Source organism: Rutidosis leptorrhynchoides, chromosome 2 (genome assembly GCF_046630445.1).
Source record: "Rutidosis leptorrhynchoides isolate AG116_Rl617_1_P2 chromosome 2, CSIRO_AGI_Rlap_v1, whole genome shotgun sequence".
NCBI classification, from domain to species: domain Eukaryota; kingdom Viridiplantae; phylum Streptophyta; class Magnoliopsida; order Asterales; family Asteraceae; genus Rutidosis; species Rutidosis leptorrhynchoides.
Genome location: NC_092334.1, coordinates 541,833,231 through 541,857,632, shown reverse-complemented (window position 1 = coordinate 541,857,632; position 24,402 = coordinate 541,833,231). Strand labels below are relative to the sequence as shown.

At 33.8% G+C, this 24,402-nt stretch overlaps 5 protein-coding genes across 7 annotated transcripts; 2 read left to right on the top strand and 3 right to left on the bottom strand.

The window, feature by feature from the left end:
- Positions 1-33: 33 nt before the first annotated feature.
- Positions 34-1,281, bottom strand: LOC139889646 (uncharacterized). Its single transcript, XM_071872583.1, has one exon. The coding sequence runs from the start codon at positions 1,279-1,281 to the stop codon at positions 34-36; it is 1,248 nt and encodes a 415-aa protein (XP_071728684.1).
- A 3,047-nt stretch (positions 1,282-4,328) lies between these two features.
- LOC139893020 (laccase-12-like) lies at positions 4,329-6,195 on the top strand. Its single transcript, XM_071876157.1, has 4 exons — positions 4,329-4,572; positions 4,699-4,827; positions 5,018-5,962; positions 6,065-6,195. Exons 1-4 carry the CDS (start codon positions 4,344-4,346, stop codon positions 6,193-6,195), a joined length of 1,434 nt encoding a protein of 477 aa, XP_071732258.1. The 5' UTR covers positions 4,329-4,343.
- A 2,310-nt stretch (positions 6,196-8,505) lies between these two features.
- LOC139889645 (uncharacterized) lies at positions 8,506-9,677 on the top strand. The gene is made up of 2 exons (XM_071872582.1): positions 8,506-8,805; positions 9,096-9,677. The coding sequence occupies exons 1-2, from the start codon at positions 8,506-8,508 to the stop codon at positions 9,675-9,677; spliced, it is 882 nt and encodes a 293-aa protein (XP_071728683.1).
- A 1,886-nt stretch (positions 9,678-11,563) lies between these two features.
- LOC139889644 (glucan endo-1,3-beta-glucosidase-like) lies at positions 11,564-12,556 on the bottom strand. The gene is made up of 3 exons (XM_071872581.1): positions 11,968-12,556; positions 11,693-11,748; positions 11,564-11,596 (listed from the first exon to the last, which is right to left on the bottom strand). The coding sequence occupies exons 1-3, from the start codon at positions 12,554-12,556 to the stop codon at positions 11,564-11,566; spliced, it is 678 nt and encodes a 225-aa protein (XP_071728682.1).
- A 2-nt stretch (positions 12,557-12,558) lies between these two features.
- LOC139893019 (pentatricopeptide repeat-containing protein At2g40240, mitochondrial) lies at positions 12,559-16,797 on the bottom strand. Of its 3 annotated transcripts, none has more exons than XM_071876155.1 (3): positions 14,631-16,797; positions 12,905-12,983; positions 12,559-12,774 (listed from the first exon to the last, which is right to left on the bottom strand). In XM_071876155.1, the coding sequence occupies exon 1, from the start codon at positions 16,758-16,760 to the stop codon at positions 15,759-15,761; it is 1,002 nt and encodes a 333-aa protein (XP_071732256.1). In that variant the 5' UTR covers positions 16,761-16,797; the 3' UTR covers positions 12,559-12,774; positions 12,905-12,983; positions 14,631-15,758. The 3 variants fall into 3 exon arrangements, with proteins under 3 accessions (XP_071732256.1, XP_071732255.1, XP_071732257.1); XM_071876154.1 differs by having other exon boundaries at positions 12,905-12,978; XM_071876156.1 differs by lacking the exon at positions 12,905-12,983.
- Positions 16,798-24,402: the final 7,605 nt, after the last annotated feature.

Sequence of the window (24,402 nt, the reverse complement as noted above, 5' to 3'; positions counted from 1 at the left end):
AACACGGGTAGTTTAAATCTTCCATACTCGGTCTTACCCATTCGGTTCCTCAAAGACACATTTGAAGTGTCGGAAAACTTCATTTTTTATGTCAGTCGGGGAGTCATTCCAAATTCCATTGATCACCAATCCCCTAATGTTACACACATTATTATTTCTCTTGATCACCGAATGAAAAAATTTTGTATTTTCATCACCATCTAAAGTCCACTTTACCCGGGCCTTTTGTTTAAGCATGCAAGATTTGACCATTTCCTTTTCAAGCCACTTTTTCCTAGACTCCCTCCATAGTATCTTCTCACTATCACTGAGGTTACATGTTTCGGCTTTGAGTTCCAAATTGGTAACCGCGTCTTTAAGCACCTCAATATCACCATCCAAGCTATTGTATGATTTACTCCAGTCCTGCAACGCGTTTTTTACACACTTTAGCTTATTCCTAAACACGCAGTCCTTCCTATTAATATTTTGGATAGGAGTGGTCCACGCATCTAAGATAACCTGCTCAATCCCGTCTTCTTCTAGCCATGCATCAAAAAATTTAAACGGCTTTGGACCAAAATTACGCTCTTCATCTTTAAACATGATTGGACAATGATCCGAGAGGTATCTATCCATGACTAGTGCCGTAGGATCCTTCCACATGTTGAAGAATTTTTCGTTCATAAGGAACCGATCGAGTTTACTGTATTTTATACCTTCATCACAAACTCGAGTGAAGTTCCTACCACTCAACGGGATGTCTATCAGCCTATTACCATCAATAAAGTCGTTGAATCTTCGGGCTTTATATTCAATGAACTCGCAGTTGAATCTTTCTAATTCATCCCTTTCTTCATTAAAATCCCCACCCATGATAAACGGCTCATCAGCTTGATTTAGCAAATTCGATAAAGCATCCCATAGCTCAACTTTCTTTTGATCCTCATGAGGCCCATGAATGTTAATGACGTTTACTATGCTGCCATTTTCTTTCCAAATACCATTAACACCAATAACCCGATCCACATTCGCCCTTATAATATCAACAGCTTCGAAACTAGATGTATCCCATAACAACAATTGTCCCCCTGCCATCCCGTCCCTAGATTTCTGAATAAAATCACAGTTTGGTGAACCCCAAATTGATTGCACCCATTTGTCTTCAACCAAGTTTAGCCTTGTTTCTTGAAATGCCACAAAATCAGGTTTTTCCTTCTTGATTAATTTCTTAACCCAACCCACTTTGTCATCGGGACTCCCAATCCCAAATCCTCTGATATTAAGAGATAAAAACTTCATTGATAAAAAAAAAAAACGACTGAAACAATGAAGAAAGCTTAATGGGAGGAGGAAGTCTCCTTCCATTCATATTCTCTGACGCTTTTGGAGTTGAACGAATTGGAAATAAAGTTGGTGTCTTCTGCACTGGATCTACTCAATGCTTTATGGGCACATGCTGTGCAGGTAGAGCGTAATGGCTCCTCATAAAGTGTCATATTTCTAGCAACACTTTTGGCATTCAAAAGCCTGGATGATGTTTTCCATTGCCTAACATTGGACCAATAGCAGCCTTTCTTTTTTACTTGTCCTTGTTTCATATTTTTGTTGGTTTTGTTCCTCAGAGTTTTTTTCTTTTTGCTTTTTGAGGTTACAGGTGTGTTTGTAGTAGTGTTGTAAATCTCCCGAAATCTCCCCGAGATCTCCCCCGAGATCTCTTTTTTAGAAGACAACCGAGACGAGATGTTCATCTCCCGAGATTTCTCGGTCAACCGGGTCAAACTTAGTGAAAGTCACGATTTCTCATATTTTCTTGCTAATTTGTATGATTTTCTTGTAAAATTCGTAATTTCTAAAATTTTCTCGCTCATTTCTCGGATATTTTTGTAAAATCTTGTAAAAACATATATAAATATACATATATTTATGTTTTTATCTATATTTTTATTAAAAATACTATAAAGTCAACGTAAGTCAACGTTCGAGATCTTCCCGGGATTATTCCGAGATGCCGAAATCTCCCTAAAAAGGTCCAAACGAGATATCTCCGAGATCCGAATTCTCCAACCTTGGTTTGTAGTCATCTCGTCTGGGTTAGAATCGGTTGATAGATCTGGATTATCATCGGTGGTGTCTTTAGGTTTAGTGTATGAAACTTTTGATTATTTATTTTTAATATGATTATGGAGTATAGTTTTATATTTGAATGTCACTAAAATTTACTATTTTATTATTTAAGCCTCCTGATATTTAATCCATTTATTGTCATTGGGTTTGATAACTTGAAGATATCAAGTCTTGTTAGGGGTCCAGGGCCGTCTCGTTAATTTTATGGGTCTTGTTCGAAAAATAAAAGTGAGTCTTTTGTATACAAATTTTTTCTTATATAACATAATACTAAGCTTCGACATCTAAGTATTGCAGCATGAACGTGGAGTATTAGAGCATAATATTGGATTACGGAGTATTTGACATTGATTATGTATCTTATTTTTCAATTTTTCTATTTTTTCATTAACAAATGGACCAAAATATGTAAAAATGAGCTTATATATGTAATGTTAGGATATTTTTGGGGGCCCTTATAGATGTTGGACCATGTGCGGCCGCACGGCTTGCACGCCTCAATATCCGGCCCTGGGGTTCACCTACTCATTCCTAACAAGTGGTATGAAGAGCTTAGGTCCGTTTTTCAGGAACAATGACAGAAAAGAGTGATGTGAAGATTGATCGGTTTGATGGAACCGATTTTAGCTTTTGAAAGATGTAAATTGAAGATCTTCTCTATCAAAAGAAGCTTTACTAACCCTTAATGAGGGTTAAACCGGAAGGAATGGATCAAAGTGAGTGTGACTTGTTGGATAGGCAAGCCCTAGGGGTTGTTCGACCAATCAGGGGTCACCATTTACTTGTGTATTTAGTATATAGTATAATATAATATAATATAATATATATAGTATATAGTATAATATAATCATTTGGACATGTTAATGTATATTCATATATCTATACTTCTGTATATTTATGTATTTAGGTATATATATTTCGAATTTTAATGTACACACTATTCATCCATTTAAATGATCTGTATCTATATCCATATAAAACGGATGGATTAATTAAATATCCGCTAGATAGAATGACCATTACGGTTCCTACTAATAACCACATGGTTGTAATACAACTATCGTTGTCACTTATAAGAACATCCGTAACTAATTTGTTGTTATGGCAATCCAACAATATTCTCACCTACTTGGTTAACTGACTTATAAATTTAAACTAACATAATTAATAATTAATTTTAAGATTAAGCTACGAATAAGTCATAGATTTTTTCTATAGACAATTATTTTTTAACTATATGCTACTGTTTTAAAGTATTATACGGTACAACATTATACTCGTATTACATTTAGTGATATTTAGTTATGTACAACTAAAAATAGTAATTAATGAATTGTTTCCCTTTACAAATAAAAACAATTTAAAATGTGAGATAACCACGAAAATTAGAAACATGAGTATAGTAGCTGGGCTGCATCAAATGAGAAAAACAAATAAAAGTTGATAACAAGATAAAAGATTGTATTTAGTGCAGTTGGTAAATGGTCAACTAGTTGCAGTTAACAAAATTATCATGTCCATTTTGTTCCATGGTATAACATAAACCATAAAAGTTAGTAGACTTCTGAAGCAATTAACCATTGATTAAAACTGGTGTTGGTCATTGGTGCACCAACTTGTGTTTAACAAATTGCTCATGTAATCTAACAATATCTCACTATCATCCCCTTAACTAAAAACCTACTTTGCCTAACTCAAAAACAACTCCCATTTTCTTCCTCTATATAAACAAACCAACATCCATCTCAATTATCACAACTCATTCACAAACCAACATTCGAAACTCAATGGCTTACTTAAACAACATCGTTAGCAACACATTCTTGAGCTTCTTGTTGATCTTTTCGAGCATAGCATTGTTTGCAAATGCTAAAACACACTACCGTGGATTTATAGTACGTACTTTTGAACTTCTTAGAATCTGTTCTAATTTTTTTGTTACGCGTTTAGAAATGCAATAATAAGTCTTTTTGAATGTGATTATGTGAATAGGTTCAAGAGACGAAAGTGAAGCGATTGTGCAAAACACATAATTCTATAACGGTCAACGGGCAATATCCTGGCCCGACACTTGAAGTTAACAATGGTGATAGTCTAGTGATAAAGGTCGTCAACAAAGGGAGATACAACATCACCATTCACTGGTACAATAACATAATGCTCAATGAAATAAGTCCATGTGATTAAAATAGATTAACCGCTCGTGATCTTTTTTTTTCAGGCATGGTGTTAGACAAATGAGGACAGCATGGGCAGACGGGCCCGAATTCATCACACAATGCCCAATTAGACCAGGAAAAAGTTACACTTATAGGTTTACAATTTCAGGACAAGAAGGAACACTATGGTGGCATGCGCATAGTTCATGGCTTAGAGCAACTGTGTATGGTGGTATCATCATTCGCCCGAAACAAGGAGATACTTTCCCATTTCCTAAACCGAATCATGATTCACTCCTTATGCTAGGTATATATACATACTTAAATGGCAATTTACTTGGTATGAAATTAGATACACCGAGTATAATGTATACTATAATATAATATAATATAATATAATATCATATTTATATATTTATGTGTTGATGATTAGGTGAATGGTGGGACGCGAACCCTATAGATGTCATAAGGCAAGCCACAAGAAGCGGAGCAGCGCCAAATGTTTCTGATGCATATACCATTAATGGTCAACCTGGTGATCTCTATAAATGCTCTAGCAAAGGTTTGCCTCTAATTATTCTTGGGTGACTAAATGGGTGGGCTGGGAACAGGTCAAAATGGGTAATTTTTTGTGACATATCAATCATAATTCATAACGATACGATTACAAGTAAACGGGTCAAGATTGTCACATCATTGGATAGCTAAAAGTGTTACTTGATCCGAATGATAAGTTGTTTTTTCGAATGCAGATACCGTCAAAGTTCCAATAAGTTCCGGACACACAAACCTTATTCGGGTGGTTAACGCAGCATTGAATCAACAACTATTTTTCAAAATCGCCAACCATAAATTAACCGTCGTAGGAGCTGACGCTTCCTACGTAAAACCCTTCACCACATTGGTCCTCATGCTCGGACCGGGTCAAACGACAGACGTACTCATAAAAGCCGACCAACCACCCGCACGTTACTACATAACCGCACGCGCTTACGCAAGTGCACAAGGCGCACCATTCGACAACACCACCACAACCGCCATTTTACAATACAAAACCGCCCCCGTTTCTTCAAAACCAATCATGCCTAATCTTCCACCTTTTAACGACACAACAACCGCCACCAAATTCACCACCAGCTTCAAAAGCCCGGGAAAAACACTCGTTCCGACACAAATAGATGAAAACCTTTTCATCACTGCAGGCCTCGGAGTCCAAAAATGTCCACCAAACGCTAGACAACGTAACTGTCAAGGTCCAATAAACGGGACCCGTTTTACCGCTAGTATGAACAACGTATCGTTTGTGCTCCCATCAAACTTCTCATTATTACAAGCACACCATCACAACATCCCGGGAGTATTCACGACCGATTTTCCTTCAAAGCCGCCTGTAGCGTTTGATTACACTGGTAACGTAAGCCAGTCTCTTTGGCAACCGATACGAGGCACTAAAGTTTATAAATTGAAATATAAATCAAGAGTGCAAGTAGTAATTCAAGGAACAAATATCTTCACAGCTGAAAACCACCCAATTCATCTTCACGGATATGATTTTTATGTAGTTGCTGAAGGATTTGGCAACTTTAACCCGAAAACAGACACTGCTAAATTTAACCTTGTGGACCCACCTCTTAGAAATACAGTTAGTTTGCCTGTTAAAGGATGGGCAGTTATTAGATTTGTTGCAGATAATCCAGGTAATAAAACACTGCCAAACTTAACTGAAATAGTATTTCACATAATGCTCAAATCATCAAACAATTTTTCTAACAAATGTTGTTACATTTTTTTTTTTTCAGGTACATGGATTATGCACTGTCACTTGGACGTCCACATAGGTTGGGGTCTGGCGATGGTGTTCGTAGTCGAAAATGGGGTCGGACAACTAGAGACACTAGAGCAACCACCAAAAGACTTGCCTGTATGTTGATATTCGTTCTATCAACATACAACACCAACAAATTCATAATCTTTGCTACTTACGGATTGGCTATTGTAGTAGAGTTATTTGAATTCATTGTTGTTTTTCCCAAATTGTAGATGCAATTTTTTCAATTCAATTTGTATCTATCTTTTCATTTGCTTAGAAGATGATTAATATCAGCATTGTACTTTAAAATCTGAAATATATAGCCCAAAATTGCCCAAACCGGTTAAAAAACGGTCATTTTAGACGGCGTCGTTTTGGATTTCAATTTCTCAAGTTTATATTTCCTTTTTAAAGCATCAATACGGTTCTTACCCTGTATATCGTTCTCGGTGGTTTCGAGTTGTCACGAGTAGCGATAACGGCGTCAGCTACGTGTTTTGCAGTCTTTTTGACGGAAAATTCCCCGGTTGAGTTGAAGGTGACGGTCTCCGCACGTTTCGATCAGCGTTTCGATGCCGCATTCACTCCAACAATTGAGTATGTGGTGCAGGGAAGTGTGTGTGTGGTGGTAATCTGGTTGTTGGTAGGGTTCATTTATTCAACGGGGATGGTAACGGTTGAGAGAGTTAAAGGAGGAAGTAAGGGGGAAAAGACGCCGTCACTTTCACCTTGTGTGTTGCACTGGGGGTTAGGTAATGGGTTCGAGTCTCGCTCTGCTCATCCCTTTAATTAATCTGTCTGAAATATGGATATTCAGATTGACCCTAGGGGGTTTTCTCCCGAATCCATTCAGGATTCAAACCCGGTCCGCTTGCCCCTCGAGATGGTTAAAGGATCGGATTCCTGTAATGCGATTCGAGTTTCCTCCCGAACGCGTGTGTGTGTGCAAATGATGAGTGTCGTTGAAATAATTTGGGAATTTTGGACGAAAAACGAGTAATGTATTGGTGGGTTTCACCGTTTCTTTTTTTACCACCATACCGTGTGAAGTCATAGGTAAATGATGTATTTTTTGATGATGTGTTAATGTTAGTATTTGACTTTTGTTAATCTAAAAGGTCAAATTTTTATGTTAAATTTTTGTAGGGTGACGTGGTAAAATATAATTGAAAATGAAGTGAAAAAAAAATTAATAATATAAATATGTGGTAATTAAATTTTGATTGGTTGTCCAAAGAGTCACGCTGCATTTGTTTTTCGTTGATAAATGACAAACGCCTTGTACTGACGCTTTATTACACACGTTCCTTTCCGTCACATGGTGTCCAGCTCAACTAACAGAGAAATGTGACGCTGCTTTAACCATAGTCTTATATATTTCTAAAACAGAGACTAGTCAACATTAGTTTAGGTTTAGAATTAAAATATTTTGACTTGACTTAATTTTGCCGGTAGTTTTTAAGATTTTGCAAACGACAACCTTTGGGGTTATCATTAACGAGCACAAGATAATCGTACAAATTAAAAAGTGTCGCTTTTAAGTTAGTAACTAACCAATCAGTACAAAAGTTTAAAGCACAGTAACGACAACTCAAAAGTTGTCGTTAGCAAAATCCTAGTTTTATGATTCACTCGATATAGTACAAAAACTATATTTTGCAGATGGTCCTCATGCTTTACAATTTTTGCACATCTAATTTACTCGTCTAACTGTCACTAGATCTTCTAACTATATCCCGTCAGATACTCAGATATTATGCACGCAAGGGTATAGTCATTTTTTTTAAAATCTTTTCTCAGTAATTTCATTTAAATTCACCTTCAACTTATCATCTCACATATATCTTTCATTTTGACAACAATATTTCACAAACTCAAACCAAACTCCAAGTGTTCACAAAAGACACATTATATAGATGTACTAATTTCTTGGCAACAATATTTCACAAACTCTAACCAAATCTAAATAAAAAACTCGATTTGTTCATCAAACACATACATGTACTAATTATGAAACCCTAGTTACTGTTCACATGATATTTTCATTTTTTACAATTTTTCTGTTTACAAAGGTGATATTTACTGTTTCCATTTCATTCCATTACAAAAGTTAAACGATGAATAATACTCGTACTTATTATGTATTACTCCAAAATATATTAGAGAAGGTGAGATAATTTTTTTTTTTTTTTTTGGCGAAAAAAGGGATAAACTTTATAAAATAAGAAGGGTCATCGGAAGGATGGAACCTCCAAAAAACTTACAAACCAAAAGACCCGAGCATAACTAAACAAACCTATTCAAAGCTCGTCAAAACAAAACTAAATTTGTTTTGTTCATTCACCTTGGTCATGGAGGTATTCACTTTACTTATGGCTCATCATATTACAGAGAATAAAGATTTTAGATATCATTCCAAATGTAAAAAAAATGAAGCTGGCTCATATTTGTTTTGCTGATGACCTACTTGTTATGTGTCATGGGGATAGCAACTCTATTAAAGTGATTAAAAAGGTGTTGGTTGATTTTGGTAAGATAACAGGTTTATTACCCAATATCAGCAAAAGTACTGTGTTTTTTGGTAGTGTTCCATTGGCTACTCAGCACCTTATGACTCAAATTTTACCTTTTGAAGTTGGAAGGTTAACTATAAAATATTTAGGTGTCCCTTTATTGAGTAAAAAGTTTATTAAGGAGTGTAAGAGTTTGATTGACAAGGTGAAGAATAAGGTTTTAAAATGAAAACACAAGAATCTCTCATATGCTGGTAGACTGCAGTTAGTTGCCTCGGTTTTAGCTTCTATGCAAGTCTATTGGATGTCTGTGTATATCATCCTTGCTACTGTGATTGATAATATTGAAAAAGTATTAAAAGGTTTTTTGTGGGATTAATCAGAGAGTGCTAAGGGTAAAGCCAAGGTTGCTTGGAAGGATGTTTGTGCCCCAAAAGATCAGGGAGGTTTAGGAATTAAACCTCTTAAAACCTGGAATGAAGCTCTAATAGTTAAACACATTTGGAGGATCCTTACCCAAAAGGACACCCTTTGGGTAAATGGGTCAACATTATAAAGCTTAATGGTGGCAGTTTTTGGGATGTGGAAGCTAAGTATAATGATAGTTGGGGTTGGAGGTACTTGTTAAATATTAGAGAAAAAATCAAAATGCATATTGATTTGCAAATTATCAATGGCAGTGAGTGTTATTCATGGATTGATAATGATGGTAAAAAGGTTCAATTTTCTATTCAAGAGGTGTGGAAAGTGTATAGAAGGGATAGAGGTAAAGTTCCATGGTATCATGTCATTTGGTTTGGTCAATGTGATCCTAAACAAGCCTTCATTTTGTGGCTAGCTGTCCTTAGTAGATTGAACACTCATGACAGATTACAGAAATGGATGCATAATCAAAACTTCAACTGTGTTTTATGTGGTCAAGGTCCAGACTCTGTTATGCGTCTGTTTTTCAAGTGTGAGTTTAGCTTAAAGGTTTGGAGGCATATGAAGAGTCATTTGTTTTTTAAAGGTTTGCCTGATAGCCTTGCAAAAAATTGTGCACATGCTATCTCAATATCCTTATTCAAGAAACATTTGGTGCATCATTAATAGACTTGTTATTGCTGCATGTGTCTGTGTTATATGGCAGGAAAGAAATAGAAGAACCTTTAAAAAGGTTAAAAGAACTGAAGAAGTGTCGAGAATGTAATGGAGATCATTGTTAATTTTGTTAAAATGAAGATGTTGACTTTTGAAGTCAAGAGGTCAAATGCAGTTATTTGTGCTGCTGCTGTATGGAAGCTTAAAGTGGATCAGGGTCACTTTGTTAATTGCTAGGTTCATGTGTTTTTTATTTTGCTATTGGGGTAGTTTGTATGTAATCGTTTTGGTTTGTTTTGTTGTATGAGCTTAGGGTATATCCGACCCTTTGTATGTTTTGAAAATTAATATATGTTCTCTCTTTGCCTGGAAAAAAGAAGAAAAAAAAAACTAAATTAAAGACCTACAAAACACGAAAAACACAACAATACATACCGAAAAGATAAAATCCAAACCAACCAACAATACTCTCAAGCGTCTTTGATGAAATCGCCGAACACCTCCAATTCCTCGTCATGAGTCATTTTCTTTTTAGCCATCAATGTCGAATTCGCTATCTAGTTTTACTACGGAGTATTACCTTTCTTTGGGCCTAAAGATACTGACAATAAGATTACTATTACCATCAATGTCAAATTGACTAGGGAAAAGTATATGAAAATGCATTGAACTTTCACCAAATTTCTATTGTATGTATTCAACTTTGAAATCTCCTATTGTATACATTTAACTTTCTAAATTATTCTATTGTATGTATTTAACATGTTACAATAGGTAAACTTCAGGTCACCTTAGTTTCAAAATTACATTATTGGTCCCTGATGTTTGTGAAATATTACATGTTAATCATTTATGTTTAGTTTTTTACGTCATTGATCCGTCTGTTACAGAAAACATTTTCATCATCATCCATTCATCATCTTCATCTTCATGTTCATCATTTTCATCACCACCAATGATTGTTTATCTTTTAATTCCTTGACATTCATCTCCAACTCCCATCTCCATTTTCAACTTATCTTAAGTAAGTAATTAAATCAAATTCCTCAAAATCAAACTCAAATCCAAATTCAAATTAAAATTCAAATCTACAATCAAATTAAAACGTGCGAATCTGTTCATGAACTGAATATAACAGTCATGACCGATTCCTTCAAATTATGTTATGAAGCAAATGAGCGAATCTGTTCATCATAAAAGTATACAGTAGCAGTTCTTCTTGAGATGTTTGAACACCAAAATTAACTTCAATGAATCTGGATCGATATAGCAACTTACAAATTATATTGAGTGCATATATTGGGTTCTTGAATACTAGTTTAAACTTCGAAAACATTCAATTCGATTAACAAGCGCACTGAAATTTTCAGATGTGATATTTAATCCTTAAACCTAAAAAGTAACAATTTCGATTTGAGCTAATCTTCTAATTTCATGTTCTAATCTTCATTCTCGATTGTTTGTTGATTTATTTCAAAATACCAAATTTATTTCAAACCTGAATTAGTTGATACCTCATACCCAATTTGATCCTGATATATTTCAAAATATCAAAATTATGTGTTGAAATACACAGATTTTTACTTGAGGACATGAGACAAAATGAAGATTGAATGGATGAGAAATAGAGATAATTCAGGTTATTAAAGAAATAGAATTTGTTTGGATGAGAATGACAAAATAAAAGTATTATGTGTTGAAATTTGTTTGGATAATTCAGGTTACACCGATTATTATGTGTTGATGAATTTGTTTGAATTTGTTGGATAATATCATGAATTGCTATCTACAACAATTATCTCACATGTATGGCACATAAAAAGGTGGGATGAATTTGTTATGACTTTCAAGTTTTAGGACCGAATAGAAAAATGATGCAAATTACAGGGACTGATTCAGTAATTTATATCTAGATCGTGACCTGCTACCTAAGATATAAGTAACATAAGTAACTTAATGCATACAATAGTAGAAATTTAAAAGTTAGATGCATACAATAGAAGATTTGAAAATTGAATGCATACAATAGGAATTTGGTTAAAGTTCAATGCATTTTTATATAATTTTCCCAATTGACTATCTAGTTTTAACAAATTAGAACAATTCAACGAACATAAAATTATGTATTAATAATACATTAGAAGATTAGAAGATACTACTCAAAATCAATGTGATACATTTCAGTCATATTCGGATAATACAATCCAAAATTTCTGTCAGGATCTTCAGGCTTTCTAGGATCCACCTTAAAAATGTTAAAAATATAAGTCTAATTTCTTTTCAGGTTTCTTAGGTGTACCTTTACTCAAAACATGCTTCACAAGATTTTGATTATACGTTTGAGCCAATTCGATAGACTCAAAACCCCAATCCCCTGCTGTCGGCCAACCAGTCTCACAAATCACAACCTCCACAGATTCGGATCCTTCTTCACTCACCTTTTCCAACGCTGAATACATCGCATCAGTCATAGCATCAAACAAGTTCTTGTACTCTAAGTTTCCATCACGTACAATAACTTCAGTAGAATTTGTTAAGGCGTACGATAAAGGGATTTTACTAGGGTCCCGAACGTATTTGAAATAAGGGTACATCATGACTAAAAGAGGGTAACCATTGCTAGTTAAAAAATTCAACATTTGTTTCATAGGTGGTTTAACTTCTGCTGAAAAATCCCCAATTGATGGAGGGTCTGAATCTCTTAACAAGTAATTCCCAACAGTCGTTGTCACAGGAATTTTATAACCTGATGATTGTAATGCTTTATGAAGATTTTCGATAGCTCCAATCGCGTAAACTTTTAGATTAACGCCTTCGATTCCATTACCAACGGATATGCAACGAAAGTTGATGCTGATGCGAATGGGACAATGTTTCCTTGGACCCATGTTTTAGCGAATTCGCCTATATTGTTTGCTAACAAAGGCTTCTGTTATGCCGAGAATTACTTGAATTCCCGAGTTTTTTAACGCATTAAGAACGTCGTGGTCGGGATCAAACAGACGAATTTTTCTTATGTTTCTTGATTTTACAAGTGATATCACTTCTGTTGGAGAAGGGAGGTTGTTTCCAGACAATTCATAGTTCAGTCCAATATTACCCGCATCTGTAAATATAGAAAGATCAAACACGTGATTTAGAAACACAGTTTTTTTAATATATTTGAAACCTTTATACTATAAAAATAAAAATGAATAATATTTATAAATTAATTTAATTTAATATGTATATGTTACCAGCAAGAAAACTGAGATGAACTGTGAGAAGACAGAAGATGATGAAAGACAAATGCAAACCCATGATATTATACCTAACCTTCATAAGAAATGGTTTTAGTTTTTGCGATTACAAGAGATGATATCTATCTATATCTATATCTATATCTATATATACTTATATAAAAAAGAGTGTGTTAAAGATGTCAACATGAGAGTAATTATAGGGAATGATGACAAGTGGATTTTACACATGTCAATCCTCAAATTTACTAATTACAATTAATCCATAATTAACAAATAAATAAATAAAAAAAACATTAACTGAAAAGAGGTTTAATAAAATAAATCGAATAAAAAAAAATAAACACAAATATTGAATATATAGATTAAAAATTGAACGTGTATACCGAAGAGTTTGTCAAACAAAAACTTATCTCACTTTTACTATAATTATGTAAACATCAACGATCTATCTTAGTCTAAATATGCTTTAAGTTGTGTTCAATATAGTTTTGTTATCAATATGTAGTTATCGAAAACAGCAAATCGATCTATAACGGTTTTTTGAGCAGCCGTGCATCGCACGGGTTCATAATCTAGTAGGGTTTATATAAAAAATATGAAGGCTTTTAAACATTAATTTCATGTATATATTTAATTTATTATATTTATTTATTACGCATTAAAACATATGATATAATTAGTATTGGATCGGATTATAGCCATTGAAGTTATACTATTAATAATAAAAAATAATATAGATATGATTTTATTTTGTTACATTTAGTTGGATTCTAGGCAATGTTGGCATTTAAGTATATTGTTTAAACTGAATGAATGAATGTAATTTTATTACACTTTTTCACTAGTAATTGAATTTATTTTTGAAAATTTATGAAATTTAAAAACTAGTGAGCAAATGTGAATTGTTGCTAGTATGATATTTTACTAACTAAAGTCACCAACTTCTAATTCTGATTACAATGTGAAATGAAAATTATGTCAAATGATGATATGTCACTTGACTCATAGCTTGATCTACCTACTCTGTTGGTTACATGACCCTGTTTTGGTTACATCCTTACTCAAAACTTGATCTAGATACTCTGTTGTAAAATTTGATATCTATTACTTCCTACATCATCCCAATTTGTTTGTTCATATTTCATTTTGATAAGAAATTTACTAACATCTATAACCCCAATGAAATTTAAATAAGATTAGCATCAATTGGGAACAAATGACTATATTGTCTATATACTTATACTACTACTACTCAACTTTAAATAAAAATAGTTATCTTTACTTCCTAACATAGAGTATTACATCTAGCGTGTAGCCGTGTACAACTCATTTACATACTTTATATATCAAATCCAAATCTTTAATTTAATAAACTTATCAATCCATCCCCGTTTGTTATAAATCTTCAACTGCTTATAAAGGATTATTCCAAATTTCTTACATAGCATAACCTGCCTATGTAATTAATCTTTTACTTACATGTGTCATGAACATTATTGATCAAACATAAATTGATTCAAGGGATTCAGTCTACACTGACCAGCAAATGAGGGGGATTTAAGGATCATTCGAGTTTAACTCTCCGGTCCGGTGCCGTGAATAACCCCAATGTGAGATGATGATCTCACCGGGTGGTTAAACGTTGACCCACCATCATCGCGTTAGCCAGTCATTGATGGCTCAAGGGTGGTATTTAAAGTTTATGTTCATAGAACGTTACCTGTAACCGTACGAAGGTTGAGATGCTGTTCTGAGCCGTAGCGCGAGTTTGATTCTTGATGAAGATAAGGATGAAGATGATGCAACGGTGTCAAAGTGTGTATGTAACGTCTTATTTATAGGTGGACGTCTTTATCCTTTAATGCCACGTAATAAGATAAAAGGAACATTTTTTGCCACCTTATTCCATAAAGCTGAAAAATGTACATGTTGTCCCCTAATGATGTTCTCCTAACGGCTTGTTGCTGCCATCTGCGGTACTATCTGGTTGTTATACAGTGTTGGGACCGCAACAACCACTTGGAGTGTCCTTTTGTTTGTTTGTCCTCTGCCAACTAACCTTTGTTACATATGCGCCAAGTGGATTCCCGTAATCATGTTGGCGCATCTTGGCGTTACGTATGCACCAAGGCACTTTGGAGCCTCGGGGTAACGATTGCGCTATTTCTAGCACTGACTAAGTATGTGTGCCATCGAGCGTGCATGAGTGTTATTGGATTGGTAGTATGTTCACCATTCCAGTCATGTACTATTCACAACGCATGGATATAGCGTATGCAAGTATGCACATCATTAATTATCTTGAAGGTTGCTAAACAATCTTATACAACTGCCTACCATCACCTACAGAAAAATATCCTCATGTCTATATTTGCTATTGCTACTCCGTATAATAGTAATAGACTAATAGCTAGTACACCGATATAAGGAGACAAGGTTGTGGAAACTAATTATTAGTGATGTGATCAAATATGATTAGAAATGAAAAACTAGAGATAAAAATGATAAAACAAATTATTACCATGAGAAAAACACTTGTTACATTGCCCGCGGAAAAGTGGCTCATGCCCTTTAGTACCTTAGTCTACAACGCGCCATAATAAACGTGGCGGCCGTTGTTTGTTCTCGTAATGAATGAATTGTCTAACCACGAAAACTACCTTACTACTAGCTACTACTGTACTAACGAATTGAGTTTAGCCAAATCGATAAACCTTTTTCATAACCTAGTAATCTTTGGTTCCTGTAGTCTCAGGATCAAACTAAACTTCAATAACATATTTAATAGTGTCATAAAGTAGTATAACTCAAAATGACCATACTTAAAATGATGACTTCTTAAAGAACTTCAGTCCAAAATGTCAGTTTGACTATCAACTTTTACATTTTGGTTATAAAAATTACTCAATTTATCACTCAAATTCAATTTCCTTTTAACCATTTCCTGTAATACACATTTTGTTTCATCCACTTTCTTCGCATCTAATAACCGAGCAGCCAACAACCCAAAATTATGCAAGTCCAATTTACTGTCTCTACCTGCATAACTCATCACAAACTTCACCGCCTGCGCACAATAGTCCAGGTTCACCAGCTTCACTATAATGTGCGCATACGTTGCATACATTGCCTCAACTCCATCATCCTCCATCTTTCGCATAATCGCCATCGCACCATCCATCTTCCCACCTTTACACGCTCCAAGCACCAGCGCGTCGTAGGTACGCGCATCCGCTTTTATCCCTTCCTCCGCCATTTTCTTCAAAACGTCGACGTTAGATCTCAAATCTCCGGCAACAGAATAAGCAGTTAGGAAATAGTTATAGCAAGTCACATCACGCGCGATTTTTTTAGATTTCATTATCTCAATCACGCTCCACGCGCGGTCGAAAACTTTCTTGCGCGTGAGCAAGCTCAAAATTGGATGAAACGTGGAGGCGTTGGCTACCGCCTCGGCGGCGGATGCTCCTCCGGCGGCAGCGACTTCGGCCACTCTTAAAGCCTCTTCGATTAGGTGATTCTTGCACAAGCACGAAATTAGCGATTCGTACGATTTGATGCGAATGTTTTTTCCGTTAAGATCTGCTAGGGTTTGTAAAACGTCGTTTAGAACTGAGAGATCAGTTGAAATGAATTTAAATGTGTTGTTAGTGGGGAAGAAACCGTTGGTGTAACGTTGATTGAGGAGATCACGTACGGCGGCGAAATCACGGTTACGGCCGGCGTTAGTTATTAGATCGTCATAGGCGGCGGAGCTTTCCGGTTCAGGGAGTTTAACGGTGGAGATTAATCGGTGGATTGTGGTGAATACTGATGGTGGTTTAAGGGTTTTGCGTAATGCGAACATCATTAATTTAGGGTTTTCAGAGTTATAGCGGTTTTGTGGACTAATTATTAAGTATTGGTTTATTATTTTATTTTATGATGTTTTATTTTAATTTTAAATTCTAATTCTAATGATATTTTTTATTTTTTATTTTAGATGTTGTGTAATTGGGCCTGGACTTACTACATCCATAACTGGAATCATAACTAAAATGTTTATAATAGTTTTGGGCCTGTTTTATCGTCTGATTTAGTTTCTCATATCCTGCCTCAACCATCCTAGGTTTTGAAAAAATCACACTAATGACGGATGTTAAATGTGATTTTTAACAGATTACTTGGATGGTTGTTTGGCTTTTTTTATATGTTTTTATTTGGACTTTTTTTTTGGTTAAGAATTTTAGCCAGTGAATATTGTTTAAAAGAATAATAAGAATACAATAAAAACAATGATCACAAGCGCACTTTACGGTCTCACAAACAACCACAAACCTAGCTAGACTCGACACACCTAAAACAGAACTAGCAAAATAAAAAAAACACAAACGAAACCTAGAACATGACATGAAATAAAAACTACAACTAACCTGTGAAGGCCCGTCCTAATTCATCTGGACGAAGTCTTCAACATCTGGTCCCATTGCGAGGTACTGACCTCTATATGATACGTTTTACAAACATTGCATTCATTTTTAAAATACAAACTTCCATTACACGAAAGTTGATAAATATGCATACCATTTCATAAAATCCAAACTATAAATGACTTAATCTGTCATTTACTTAATAATAATCTTTTTGAACTCAACGACTTGAATGCAACGTCTTTTGAAATATGCCATGAATGAATCCAAGTAATATCTTTAAAATGAGCAAATGCACAGCGTAAGATTTTTTTCAGACCTGAGAATAAACATGTTTTAAAAGTGTCAACCAAAAGGTTGTTGAGTTCATAAGTTTATCATAAAACCATAAGATTTAGTAATTTTGATAGACCACAAGATTTAAATACAGTACACCTATCTCGTGTATGAAACCATTTTTCATAATGCTTGGCAGAGTAGGTTCGTATCCTTTTCTCCCCCGTAGGTTGCCTCGCGATTTTTAATAGCCGTACACATATCTCGTGTACAAAAATAACATACACATAACTTGTGTATAAAATCATCCTCTCTATATATAACCTTTTCCTGGTAACCGACCTTAACATATAATACGCATAAGAATATCCCCAAAACAGAACCTCTCGTCTGTATAAATATATATACCTCGAAGTACTAAACACCACGCTCATTAGCTCTACTGTCTAGTGAACATTCTGGGTGGGGGTGTTAAACCCGGTAGCTACCTTTAGGATTCGCGTCAATTAGTGGCAATTATAACGTCCAACTAATTCTTAGGTTACCGAGCTATAATAATCAGGGGGAAAATTTTCACGTCAATTAGTGGCAATTATAACGTCCAACTAATTTATTAGAGGAATGTTTTACTTGTGTCTATCTTGTCAAACATTTATAAAAGCATTTCATGTATTCTCAGTCCCAAAAATATATATTGTAAAAGCATTTAATAAAAACGGATCAAATGAACTCATGCAAAATCAGTTTTAGTATTTGTATTCATTTCATAAAACAGTTATAAAACAGCGCATGTATTATCAGCCCAAAAATGTAAATTGCAAATCAATTAAAAAGGGAGCAAATGAAACTCACGGTATGATATTTTGTAGTAAAAATATGCAAACGACGGTAACTGAACAATTGCAGGGTTGGCCTCGGATTCACGAACCTATATCATTTATATATATATATATACATGTATATACATATATACATGTATATACATATATACATGTATATACATATATACATGTATATACATATATACATGTATATACATATATACATATATATATTAACACATATAATTGTAATCGAACAATTTTATATATAATTAGGGATATAAATATTATCTTAATAATTTATGTGTTTCATTAATAACTTAATATTTATACTTTATATAAAGAAAATTTTAATATAGTTTTATTAAGTATATTTTTATATGATTAACTCTTATTGTAATAATAATAATAATAATAATAATAATAATAAGAATAATATTTATAGTAATATTTATAGTAATAATAATATAGTTGTAATAATAATAATGATACTAGTAGTAAAAATAATAATAATAATAATAATAATAATAATAATAATAATAATAATATAGTTGTAATAATAATAATAATGATATTAGTAGTAAAATAATAATAATAATAATAATAATAATAATAATAATAATAATAATAATAATAATAATAATAATAATAATAATAATAATAATAATAATAATAATAATAATAATAATAATAATAATAATAAGTAACTACCTCAAAGAAATAGGCTCCTTTAAAAAAATAATGCCTCAGTCGGGGCTCGAACCTCACACCTCTCCTTAATGCACAACACCCTGAACCCATGCTCCATCTGTTACTTTCCTGATTTACTTAACCTTTAAATTCTTTTAACCCGTTATACGTCTGTTTCATTTTCTTCTTCCTCAGTTTAATCGACCCAAATATGCAAGAGGATATATGGCCCAACTTTATACAAGCCCATCTAGCATTTTATGGTCCAATTCTTATAAGAGCCCATATATCCTACTAGTCTACTAGGTTTAATTGTATCAGTTAATTATTACAATGTATACAGCCTTGATATATCTTTCTTTAATCATAAAACTCCACAGCTTAAACTTTACAGCTATTGATGCTAGCTTTTAATCATGAATAAAATCGGTATCCACATAATACCCATATTATACGCGAATCACCTCCTTCATTCACGGTGGCAGTAGTAGCTGAAAACAGAAACAATATCGTACGGTACGTATCATCATTCTCTCATTACACGGATTGTGTATCAGATCAGGGGAACGTGTAATGTTTGTAAAAGAAATTACACGGTTCAGTTTTCTTCTCCATTTATCGTTTTCCTTTTCTGTTTAAGACAATTTAGCAGCAACAAGGGTGTATGGTTTGGTGCCCCTCTCGAACCAGCAACACGAGGAAAAAAATATAAATAAATTACAGCAGCGTAGATTGTAGTGGTGATGGGTTAGTTACAGGAAGGTTTGAATGGTGGTGGGTGTTGTGATTGTAATCGTGAAACAAAACAAAAAAAATGGAAAGGTGGTTAGCCGGTGGTTTGAAGTGGACGAGATGGTGTATTTGAGCGGCTTGAACAGACAACAAAAAAAAGAAGCTGTAGTAGCAGTGATTACAATAGGATCGAGAACCAATAGGAACAATAGCATGTTTATAAAGGTGTTTGTTGTTTGCTTTGTACCAGAACTAGAAGCCCTACAAAGGCAGGAACATGAATTGTAGTGAACAAGCTTGAAGATGATGGTAGTTTGTTCTCAAACGAGAATAGAGAGAGAGAGAGAGAGAGAGAGAGAGGGGGGAAGGGAGAGAGAGATGAGAAGAAAAAGTGGCTGCAATGGTGGTTGTAGGTGGCGGTTTTTATGGTTGAGGTGAAGTGGGTTTCAAAGTAGCCGGTTGTATGGTGGTGATTGGTTTTCGAATATAGGATAGGAAGATGGATTAACTTGTAAGAAGTGGTTCGATGATTGTTAGTGAAAGTGGTGATTACTAGGTTTGTGGCTACAACTAAGAGTAGGTTTCGGTCTGAGCAAGAACTAGAAAACATGCGAGTGGTAGCAGCCTTTGATGGCATTCCTAGAGTTCTTGAGTAGTTTTGATGATAGTTTTGATTGAAAATAGAAAACTGCATCAGTTAGTTAAAATGGGTGTTTGATCGTTTTTCAAAACGGAATTAGAAGAGGGATAGGAGAGAATGGTGGTTATGGTTGTTCATGATGGTTAGTTCATGGTTGAAGTGACGGTTGTAATATTGATTGTGGTGTGACTGTGGTGGTTCATAGAAGAAGTGGTGAAGGGTGATGAAAGTGAGGGTGTTGAAGAAGGTCGACGATGGTGTGGGTTTCTCCTCCATAATCATAAACATAGCATATATATATATATATATATATATATATATATATATATATATATATATATATATATATATATATATATATATATATATATATATATATATATCACACTACAATCACAGTGATTAACAATAATACATAAAATAAAATAATAATAAAAATAAAACACTCGCGAAACTTAATTGTACACATGCTACCGACAGTTTTCCCGGATAATATATCGTACTCCGTCGTTAATCGATGGTGGATAAAAGTATTCCGAAAAATTTCCAAATTTTTACAGTAATTATATTTATTTATTTTAGTCATTATGGTATAAAATTTGATTATTAACTATTTAAAATTATTAAATAAAAATTAACTCACTGTCCACGTCCGATCCCAGGTAAAATATAAAAAAAAATTTAAAACTTAACAGATAGTTCCTAAATACATATTAAATAAGCCTATAAATTATATAACTCATTTTCGAACCACCGTTTATTTTAAAATCACATAAGTTTGAATTAACCTTCTCTAAATAATAATCGAAATGTCCAACGAGTATTACAATCATTAAATAATTATATTTAATATACACTATGTAAATATATATAGATTTATTTTAATAACAATTTAATTATATCGAATATTTTTTTTAAATTATTATATATACATATATTTATATTTATATTTATATTTATATTTATATTTATATTTATATTTATATGTATGCACATTTATTTACAAATAATGGTTCGTGAATCGTCGAAAATGGTCGAGGTTAAATGAATGTAATGATAACAGTTCAAAAATTTTTAGACTCAACATTACAGACTTTGCTTATGGTGTCGAAATTATATAAAGATTAAGTTTAAATTTGGTCAGAAATTTTCAGGTCGTGACAGTACCTACCCGTTAAAGAAATTTTGTCCCGAATTTTGATTGAGGTTGTCATAGCTAACAATAAGAATGTTTTCATGACGAATATGAGTTGATAAATAGAGTTTTATCACCATTGAGTAATATGAATAAGACAATTTAATTACTCGAAGAGTACGAGTGAAGCTATCACAAAAGAGTGAAATGAGAAAATAAAGATTCGTCTTGACTTTTGATGTAGTCATGGTTAATCTTCCGAGATTCAAGAGATTTAAAGAAATCTTCTAATCAGAAAGAAAATGTAATCGCACGATTTATTAGCAAATTGTCGGAATTACGGAAGAATAGAAATATCAAGGAAAATATTTTCGTGATATGCTTAGAGATTAAGTAGAATGAGAGAGTTATGTAACATGGTGTAGTGACCCGGGAATTTCCGACCAAATATAAACTTAATCTTATATAATATATAAATATTGTTCGACTATAAATATGTGTGTTAATATATATATATAAATGATATAGGTTCGTGAATCCGAGGTCAACCCTGCATTGTTCAATGTCGTCATATGTATTTTTACTACAAAATACAGTATTGTGAGTTTCATTTGCACCCTTTTTACTCTTTACATTTTTGGGCTGAGAATACATGTAAATGCTTTATTAACTGTTTTACAATATTTATATGCGTGAGTTTCATTACTCCCTTTTTATATATTTTTGGGACTGAGAATACATGCGCTACTTTTATAAATGTTTGACGAAATAGACACAAGTAATCGAAACTACATTCTATGGTTGAATTATCGAAATCGAATATGCCCTTTTTATTAAGTCTGGTAATCTAAGAATTAGGGAACAGACACCCTAATTGACGCGAACTCTAAAGATAGATCTATCGGGCCCAACAAGCCCCATCCAAAGTACCGGATGCTTTAGTACTTCAAAGTTTATATCATGTTCGAAGGAGGATCCCGAAATGATGGGGATATTCTTATATGTATATTGTGAATGTCGGTTACCAGGTGTTCAGTCCATATGAATGATATTTTTGTCTCTATGCATGGGACGTATGTTTATGAGAAATGGAAATATGAAATCTTGTGGTCTATTAAAATTATGAAATGATTATTTATGTTAAACTAATGAACTCACCAACCTTTTGGTTGACACTTTAAAGCATGTTTACTCTCAGGTACGAAAGAAATCTTCCGTTGTGCATTAACTCATATTAGAGACATTACTTGGAGTCATTCATGGCATATTTCAAAAGACGTTGCATTCAAGTCATTGAGTTCATCAATATTATTATTAAGTCAATTATAGTTAGATATATTATGAAATGGTATGCCTGCTGTCAACTTTCGATGTAATGAAAGTTTGTCTTTTCAAAAACGAATGCAATGTTTGTAAAATGTATCATATAGGGGTCAAGTACCTCGCGATGTAATCAACTGTTGTGAATCGTTTATAATCGATATGGACTTCGTCCGGATGAATTAGGACGGGTCTTCACAGTTGGTATCCGAGCGGTGGTCTTAGCGAACCGGGTCTTGCATTAGTGTGTCTAACTGATAGTCGTTAGGATGCATTAGTGAGTCTGGACTTCGACCGTGTCTGCATGTCAAAAGTTTTGCTTATCATTTTTGTCGGAAATCATCTGCTTATCATCCTTAGGAAATTACCTGCTCATTATTCTTAGTCTAGACACGTTTTACTGCATTGACTGCATGAATAGTGTATAGAAAAAATTCATATCTTAGTATATCTGTTACTGTAGACTTTGCCTGACAACTTCCGTAGATTCCTCCATAACTTATGGGATTTTAGTATTATATATGTATATGTAAATTATGTATTGCTGGGTACTAATCTACATCCTATAATCTATTTCTTATCGAACATCCTTCATCTGATCGTACGAGATGAATCCCTCAACCAGTTCGAGTCCCTCAAATTTCGATAGCTATTCTGATACTTATTCCGACAGCTATTCTGACATGGATATTCACCTAAGCTCCAGAAGCAACGTCACCAGAATGAATTAACCAATCAGCCATTCCCAATTCATCTGATGGGTTCGTAGTCGACTTGATCAATGAAGACGAGAATAAGTCGATCCTTTCCACCAACTGAATTCACCTCTTAGTGAAGAACCTGAAGCACTTACCGGCGAATCTATTCGAAACACCATATTCACCCTCATTGCCAGGATATGCCACAACGATTATATTTTATCCACAATTTTAGATCTTATTCATTCGCTCATTCCGACCGACAATCACTCTGGAATAATGGAAGAAGTCAACAAGCTTCGCGCCCGAGTTGTAGCCTTGGAAAATATGGTGCAAAACATACCAGCTTCAGCAACATCACCGACACCAACAGTACCATCAATAATGGCACCAGTACCATCAACAATCCATGCCTCAACATCTCATTCTGTACCTCGAGTATAATTATCGTTCTACATCATTTATCTTCGTTCGACATGGCGATTATATAATCTATAATGTTTTAGAGATTATATATTCTTATTCTAACGATAAATCAAATGAGTCTAATATCATATTGACTCGCTAAATCCATGATTACATCTGAAGAAAATATATATGTATATATGTTATCATAAAGATTGTAATTAAAAATTCTTTTGTACAAACGGTTAATGGTGGAAATATTTTAACGGGTAGGTAATACCCGAGGAATATTTAGATTTTACCTTAATAAGTTACACTGTACATTTGTCAAAGCTGATTCAACAGTCATTTACTATCCTATTTGCA